General features: G+C 36.2%; 1 protein-coding gene across 1 annotated transcript; it reads right to left on the bottom strand.

Annotated features, from left to right (window-relative positions):
* Positions 1–1,244: 1,244 nt before the first annotated feature.
* On the bottom strand, positions 1,245–5,167 carry LOC110872825 (F-box/FBD/LRR-repeat protein At1g13570). Its single transcript, XM_022121702.2, has 5 exons — positions 5,015–5,167; positions 4,495–4,611; positions 2,538–3,383; positions 2,309–2,464; positions 1,245–1,705 (listed from the first exon to the last, which is right to left on the bottom strand). The coding sequence occupies exons 2-5, from the start codon at positions 4,504–4,506 to the stop codon at positions 1,421–1,423; spliced, it is 1,299 nt and encodes a 432-aa protein (XP_021977394.1). The 5' UTR covers positions 4,507–4,611; positions 5,015–5,167; the 3' UTR covers positions 1,245–1,420.
* Between the last annotated feature and the right edge of the window lie 4,110 nt (positions 5,168–9,277).

The following is a 9,277-nucleotide window of genomic DNA, read 5'->3' as shown; positions in this document are numbered from 1 at the left end:
GTCTTCGCCGGAGAAGAAGAGAGGAAGGGGTGGGCTGGGGTTACGGGGAAGGGGTGACAGAGCGCTGTTTTAGTCATCTATACTATATTATAATGCACGACAGAAAGACATTTTAATATACAAAAAAAATAAGAACTTTTTCCTCTTTATTTATAAATAAATACATTCTTAAAATGAGGGTAACATAGTCCTTTAAACACTAATTATATTTTAGCCTTCATCTAATCACACTTTAATCCCTTTGTTTTAACAAAATTATGGATAATTAGTTATACTTCCCTCCTCTTCCACAAACTTATAATTCTTTTACGTATTTTTGTCAAATCTTATAAACTATAATATTTTTTAAAAAAAAATCCAAAGGCACCGTGACAATCTACACATTTTTGTCGACATTTTGATAGTTGTCTTGGTCAGTATTGGTGTGCAGATTAAAATGTACAAGTGATTAAAGTCCAACGTACTTAGTCATTATCTTAAGATGTTTAATAGCTACAAAATGTCATGTGAGTTACCGTCAATTTAATACTCTCATCTAGATTACACTTTAATCTCTCAAACCGAAATCAACCAAAACGGTTATTGTTTTTTTGTACCGTCATTTAACCAAAATTAACTGAACCGAACCATTCATATTTCATATAGTTCTAGCTTTTATACCGTCAGTTCATGTATTCCATCTTTATACCCGCATTTTATGTATTTATACTTCCATTTCATGTACGTATACATCCATTTCATGTATTTCTAATCAAAAGTTTTAGCCCAAGTTTGGTTATGGCTATTAACGGAAATTAAATGAATCAAACCGAAACCCGTCAATCTAACCAAACAAAACGAAGTGATTAACCGAAAACTGATTGGTTAATAAAACAAACTAACCGATGACTTTAGTTTCGTCTTTGATTGAGGATAATAACCAAACCGACAAAACCATGTATAACACAATGAAATGGATTACCCGATTACTTCGTTTTTTATGTATACTTATCACAATGATGCTACAATAAATAAATAAATATCACACAAATAAGAAAACTACCAAAAACGAGTATCGATGTATCACTCCCGCCACGTCACGCGGGCAACCTGCTAGATTTTTTATAATAAGTAAGGGTAGTTTAGTAATTTCACATAGACATAACTGAGAAAACTAACCCTCATCCACGTTAGGGACTATCCGAGAACGAATGTGCAAAAGTTGGGGAGTATAGATGTAATTTTAGAAATATAGGGACTATAGGTGAAAATGAAGCAAACCACGGGGACTATCCGGGCATTTTTCTCTAATAGTAATAGTAATAATAAAAACACCCTTTAAAAAACCTGATTTTGCCAGCGATCAAACACACAGAGAACAGATGAAATCAAAAACAACAAATCACACTCATGTTTTCCAGACACATACATGATTGGTGAGTTAGGGGTCAAGGTAAATGATTTCAGCATGAACAGAAGCTCGCCTGAAGCGTAGTAGTTCTTTGAGCAGCTCATACCCACCATCTTGAGAAGCAGGCTTCACAGTCATCCTCTCCAGCATCGGTGAATTTGCAAGCAAGAAGTTGATAAAGTTGAGCTCTCTTGGAACCCCGAAAATGCCAGCAATTTTTACAAATCGTAACTGGGTAAAGAAGCAGTTTTGATAGTCTTCTTCTAGTAAATTCTTTGCAGCCACTTTCGATGATTGCTGTTCGTCTGGCCGGGCCTACACAAGATAAATATTAATCAATGCTGGATTCCCATCTAGCTTCAGCTCAAGCTAGGGCTCCAAGTTAAACAAGCCAGCTCGGCTTGGCGCAATAACTCTTAAACCACCTGAAATGTGAGCTCAAGCTCGGCTCGGATAAAGCTATAGCCAAGGGCTTGACAAGCCAGCTCGTTAGAGTAAAATGCCCTGAGGTTTGGCTAGTTTTGCAACTTTAGTCTAAAAGTTTGGTTTTCCGCATTTAGATCCAAAAGGTTTGAAATCTTGCCATTTTCGTCCAGCTCTTTAACTCCATCCATTTTTCTCCTTTACGTCAGGGGTATTTTCGCCTTTTTTGATAACTTAAAGCACTATTCGGTCTTTTGAATACTTGTACATTATGCTAAATGCTTGTACATAAAGTGAAAAAGACCGAATTGCCCTTTAAGTTAACAAAAAAGACGAAAATTAACCCTGACTTAACGAAGAAAAATGAATAGAGTTAACGAGCCCGGCTGAAAATGGCAAGCTTTCAACTTGGCTCGGCTCGTTTAATTACTAGCTGATTTCAAGCGAGTTATTTGAACAGCCCTGATGCCAGGTCAGAACGTAAAAGAAACTCACCAATAACTCGAGTTCCAAAAGGCAGGGTGAACTCCGAAGAATGCAAAGAGCCGCTAGACACTCGTCCATGTCATTAAAATTTATACGCAGTGACAGATAATTCAGGTCCATACATGCGCTTGGCAACCTCCTTGGCACCATATCAGCTGCCAAAAACTATGTGCAAGAAAAGAAACGCAAAATCAAAGCGTGAAAATCAAAGCAAAGAATTTAATGACGTTCTTTCTACCTTCAAAAAGAAGCTTTGAACCTCGAGTCTTTGAATACTGGGCAGAGAAGCAAAAAACTTGATCAACTTGCTTGTAGTTCCAAGAGTCAACTCATGGTCATTGCCAATATTGACATACAGACCAATGGAAACAGTAGAGAGAAGGAACGTATTCTCAAAATTAACATCTTCAAAGACGCCTCCAATGTCGAAGAAAGTAAGTTTCGGAGCATGAATCTTGAGATGAGCAAATCCCTCAAAGTTCATCAACGTCAACCTCTCGAGTAATGGGCATTTATATATCAAATCCTCAAAAACATCTTGGTCCATTGTAATGTGCTGAAGATCAAGGCTGGTTAAGATCTTAAAACCATTGAATGCTAACGGAGGTTTTAACAAACAGTTGAATAACTCAAGATGAGATAGCTTGTCACACAAGTATAACGAAGAAGGTAGCTTGTAGCGTTGACCTTTCCAGATTTCAAGTATAAATTCTTTGACCGAACCTCGTGAAAGGAAAAGAATCCATCGATCAATGTCACAAACACCTTGAAGATCTCTGTGAGAAAGTTTGAATTTGTGTATTGGACCATTATGCAGTAAGAGGACATGATCAACGATTTTAACCATTTTATTTTTTATTATCGTTGGATCTTGAGATGATACAAGAACAGATTGATTATCGAACACAAGACTTGTAAGGTTGACCCATTTGTATCTCCACTTACTTGACAATATGCATGTTCTTACGGCATCCCTTAGTGTTAAAAGGGACAAAACTTTGTCTATGATATGTCCTGGTAAGTTGCTGATTCTATCAACCTCCGTGTCCATTTGGAAAGGAACTTTGGGTTGTTCTTTTTGCTTCTGAAAGATATATTGGATAAGTTATAACACGGTCGCAGAAGTAACATAATACATAAAAGGAGATTTCATGTTAAACATTTTTAACTTTCAAATAGACAAATTTATAGGTTTTCAGTTATCTTAAAGCTATAAGCTAATATTCTGCACAAACTTGAATAGTTTGTTTGACGCCAACACAGTATTTCCAAGACAACATTGTGTGTGTCCCTCCATATTTATGGTCAAATAAATAAAAAAATGATAAAAATCTGGAACAGACTACCAATAACAGAAGAATTATGTTCAATAAATTTGTTTCATCTGAAGTGCAGACTAAAGAGTCTATAGTCTATAGTGATTGTTTGACTCAATTGGATAACTTAAACCATAGTTAAGTGTCAAACCTTGTTTCTAGGGAACCAATGCAAACTTATAAAATGGAAAATGACAAAGGAACCCTTGAATTTTATTATGCATAGCAAAGGTCTGTTCAATGTGGCTTTGCAGCAATTCATAAACTCCATTTAAGGTTTTAGCCAGATCAGTTTCACCAAGAAATAAACGCATCCGCGTTCTTGATTTTCGCTCTAAAACTTCTCTTTCTACCGATCATGCTTCTCACCCACAGACCCACTAACACATTGTGTTTCTTGTTCATCCAACAGTACACCACACAAAAGTTGAAAGTGACTCTTAAGTGAAAGTATTATTTCGATAAAGCAGGGAACGTGGATCTTGTGGAGTGGTGAGAGATGAATGTATAGTTATCAGACTAAGAAGCAGAACATCAACAAATTACTGTGAAATGTAAAGAAAAATCGACTGTAAAACTTATACCATTTTTCATGCTGGGCTATCAATGGTGTATATAAAGTCTCATTTTTGCTATGATTGTACCCCAAACACGTTTACTGAACAAAGCTTAAATAATAACATAAGAAAAGGACTTCACAACCTCAACCTTCTCTAAAAAAATTGCTTATTTCGAGCAGTAGATTCTCTGCAATGATGTCTAATCTAATTCTACAACATTATCAATCAAATCTAACAGTTTAAAAGTCATAGGATTAACTAATCAAAGGAACCCCATTCTACACATGATTAAAGTCTACCTGAAAAAAAACCAACTTACCATATTACTCATGACGCGGTACAGCTGAAGCGATTGTGAATTCGCAAGTGGATTGCATAATCATCATTTAGTCATTTACCAGTTTCACTCATTTTCCACAGTAGTCTGATATTTAATCTACAACAAATTAAAAAATAAAAATCAGCAGTGCCCAGAGGATACATAAAATCAAACCCTAAAGGTATAGCAAAACCTAAACAAACTCTTAACACAACAAAATCAATTCATATAAATTCAACCGCAAATTAACATCAATAAATTCATACACAATCAAAACCAATATTAGGGTTTTGAACAAAATCCTTTTGACCTAAACTAATCAACGCTCCATCCATCCAAAAATCAAACAATAAACACATAATCAGCACCTAAATTAATATTCAAATTATTAAACGCTGTCAACAAATTTGATCCAAAACCCTAACAAATCATATCGATCAAACATGCATTGTTTGTAACATAAATAGATACAAAATTACATGTATAATGAAGAATTAAAAGGGAAAAGTTCGAGAATTACATGCCGGGGTGTTGTTCGACGGTGATCGGCGCCGGGACGGTGAATTTGTGGAAGATGAAATATAATAATAATAATAATAATAATAATAATAATAATATTGTGAAGATTGGCGTGCAAACTTTGGAAGGTACGAATAGTGGAGCCCCTTGTATTGAACACGATAACGACCTCTCAGTCCAGCAAGTTCTTTTAAAATCATTTTTATAATATAGTTTAATTTAATTTAATGAAAGTGATATGGGCCGAATATTCATTTAATATCATTGGAGGATAAAAAATGTTTTAAGTTGTTGGATATATATGGGGTGTGGAGGAGACTCATCCTCAAGGCATGCTTCTCTACGTCATCTACTACTTGCTAATCTGTGTTCTCGAGTCTCATTTAATAGAGGGAGGGGAAGAAAAATGAATTAAGAGAGAAAAGGAAGAAAAAAATGTAGTTTTTTTCGTGTTTTCGAGTTTAATGAAAAGTAAAGGATAAGAGAAGAAATCAAGCATTTTATATGTTCCCGAGTTAGGAGAAAAAGAAAAGAAAAGAACAATTTTACCATTATACCCTTTATACATAAAACAATTTAATTAGATATGAGGGGAATTTAGTAATTGATAAGATTTTCTCTCCTAATCTCTCCGATTTGGGAGGATAAATATACGTACAAATTTTCTTCCATTTTCCCTCCCTTTCTATCCTTAAAAATATCAGGAACATGATTTTTTCATATTTTCATCTCTTTTCTTTTCGCTCCCTCTGTTAAATGAGACTCGGGAACAGAAGACAGCAAGTGTGTGGAGGTCGGACCCTTCGTCCCTTTTTTTAAAGGTTTGGAATTTTTTTATATAAAAGTTAGACTATTTTTTAAACCAAACTTAAATTACATAAGTTAAAAAAAAACATTACATAACTTATAAAATAAAACATTACGTAAGTTTAAAAAACAAACACTTCATAACTTAAAAATAAAAAAAATAACTTAAAAAATACTAGATTGCTTAAACTTTAAAAACCTACGCACCGAATTTCTTTAAAATACTTTCTTTCATTCTTCTCAAAATGGCGCGGTCTTCTTCCGGATGGATACGTGTCGATATCGGTTGTCATGATCTTCCATTTCTCTCTCTCGCCTGCCTCTTCCTTCAACCTAACCCTTGCGTCGACTTCACGGTTCTTCGCTTTTATCTTTTCGGTTGTGAGCTCGGTATATGCTTTGAAGTGGGCCATCAAATCGTCCGTTTTCAAACTGCCCCCTAATGAGGCTTGTTTTTTCGCAGTCGTCGCCTTTTCGATTTGTCCATTCCTAGGGGACGTTCCTCCTCTCGAACGACATTCACTTCCTCGTCAAATTCAGGCTCGTCATTTATATTTATCTAACAACAGCCGTCCGAGCCTCCCACATTGTAACTTCCAGACTCCGAGGTTGTAGACCGTTTAGCGTTTGCAACCTCGTTTGGAACCAGCGCCCACTTGTTAGCTTTCCTCATAACTTGACTTCCCACGCACGGACGTGTGGGAAAGCATGCCTATGCTCATCTTCGTATTTACGCATCGCCTCTTTGAAAACCTTTTCGTCACTTCAGCCACTTGGACGATAAGTATATAAATTGGTATAATACCCACAAAAACGGTTAACGACAGGATGCATCTTCCACTACTTGGAAGAGACGAAATCGATATCGATACGGACCTTGTTCCATAATCACAAGGAATTTGCTAGTATTTCCTTCCAAAAACCATCTACGGTATGGTTGTTGCCTATATTTTAAAAATGTAATAAAAAATATATATTAATTTTTAACATCATAATATTAAAAACTTTAAAACAACAATATATATTTTTGCTTACTAACAATTGGGCATTTTGAGTACTAATCCACGCCTTAGCTAATGCGTCCTCCTCGATTTTTTACTAAGGTTGCGGCTCCGATTTAGAAGTTTTATCAACGGCTACATGCGCTGTTTGCTTCACTTTTTTTCGTTTGGAAGTTTGGGGTTGTGTTTCGGACACAACTTCCTCAACATCATCTTCTACGGGTTGAAACGATCTTAACGATGGCGGTGTTGGTTGTGGTTGCGATTGAAATTGCGCGTTAAACGGGTTTCACATTAACATTTATTGTTGTCACACCCGCTAAAATCAGAGTCGGTGTGATCTAACCGGTATCTTCGTTGCACAACGGAAGTATATAATGCTAAGACTTCTAGAAAGTGAACGCCCACTAAGTACTTGAATCCCCATGGGTTCTCCTATTCCAACCATGCCATAGTTTAAAAATGCAACCTAAGAAAGAACATGCGAAAAATCAACATAAAGTTGGCGAGTTCATAGTTTGTTTGAAAAAGATTTAAAATAAATCCTTTTGATAACCGGTTTAAATAGTGTTGAGAAAACGTAATAAAATCATTTTTCCTCGGCATGTCATATGAAAACTCTTGTATTCGTAAAACTTGTTTAACCGTCAATGTCCGTGTACGGCAAAGACAACGTGCCCGCATGAGCCTATAACCCACCCCGTACTAGAAAGTGCATCACCAAACCGTTTATTGAAGACGGCTGACTAGCAAGCGGTTATAGTTCCAATATGTAGTGAGGACTTCATTGTACAGTTAAAGAACCCTACGGCTCTTCCAGTTGAGTAGTGGACAATCCCGTCCTTAAGTCTCTGTGCCTCGCACGAGTAAGTGTGAGCCTAGCCCACTAGAGTCCTTGTGCCTTGCACAAGTGAGAATGGGCCTAGCCCATTTGTGTCTATAAGCAGGACCAACCAGTCCCCTTATTTGTATGCAGGATAACCCAGTCCCGTAGTAACTAGGATAACCCGATATGTTTAGCATAAACCTTTCGAAACCATTTGAGTTTGTTGAAATTCATTTGCAACATGGGTTAGAAATATGAATTTTTGTTCGTCAAAATATTGTGTCCTTTTGCAAAACTTGCCTGTCTTTCCACCCCCGAAAACATTTATAAACATGTAAAACTGTAAAAGTGGGGGTTATGAACTCACCTCGATATTGTGACAACCGGTGATTTACGCCTCTAATTACGCGATTAACAGATGTTTAAAACGATAATAAATAGTGTTTATGATGAAAATTAACTTAATTAGGCCTTAAGTATGCCTAGGAACGTCTATCCGACTATATAGTGCGCGAACAATGGTTTATGGAAAAACCTGTTAAACATTAAACGACAACGAATTTAAAACCCAACAAAATACTGAGAACGCCGACAAATATGGATTTCCTACGAATATTTTACATTTGTGAATTTATCGTGCTTCGTATGTCACAAAACGCAAACGTGAACGAAAATGCGACTGTAGGAACACACTGGCAACTAAACGGAAGCATCGGGCACGTGAATTAACTTCAAAACTAAAAGTTTTTGATATATTTAGCTTCGTAATTAAATTTTAATATCCGTAGTCGAAACCGGATCGAAAAATGGATTAAAACGACGAACGACGCAAATTTGCGCGCATTTTACGCAACCGACGCTCAGACGCGACAACAACGACTGCATACACTATTTTAAATATTTTTGAAACAAAAATTATAATTTACAACGTTCCGTAGTGTTCGGGTTTTGAAAACGGGTCTCGTAGAAACTTACGGGTCGTTCAAAACATAGAAAGCGGGCTTCTGGGCCTTGGGCCCAAGCCCTCTAAAAACACAATTAAACCTAAGTATAAATTAGAAGTCAAAACCCTATCTTCTCATTATACATCAGCCACTTATGACTAAATTGTAATAACCCGACTTTCCAAAGTCAAAGTCAAAGTATAAGTCAAAGTCAAAATCAAGGTCAAAGTCAGGTTGTTATTCAGATCTGTCATTCCTTGCTTAATTATTGCTTGTACTCTCGAGACCCGATAATATATATGTATTAGTTAACGTTATTTTAAACTACGATTTATTAAAATGTGAAGTAACAATGCGATAAACGCAACTAAACGCTATTCTACTAAACGCTATCATATCGTTATCGCACCGCAACTCGAAACGCAACTATTGGTTTTGTTCTATGTGTGTGTGTTATTATGTGCTTTACTTGTGCATGTTTGTATATGTTTTGGGATGTTATTCGCAACACAATCGCAACTCTATCGCATCGTAATCTTATCGCAAACTCTAAATGCAGATTTACTTACTTGTATGCTTTTATGTGTTAGTTATGTTATTTGTGTAACTATTTTTTAATACTATCTCATCGCTTACTCGCAACTCGCTTAAACGCAGCGCAACGCTCAACGCACGAAACGAAAGTC

Source organism: Helianthus annuus, chromosome 8 (genome assembly GCF_002127325.2).
Source record: "Helianthus annuus cultivar XRQ/B chromosome 8, HanXRQr2.0-SUNRISE, whole genome shotgun sequence".
NCBI classification, from domain to species: Eukaryota; Viridiplantae; Streptophyta; class Magnoliopsida; order Asterales; family Asteraceae; genus Helianthus; species Helianthus annuus.
Note: the sequence above shows the minus strand (reverse complement) of the source record. Positions and strands in the feature narration are given on the sequence as shown.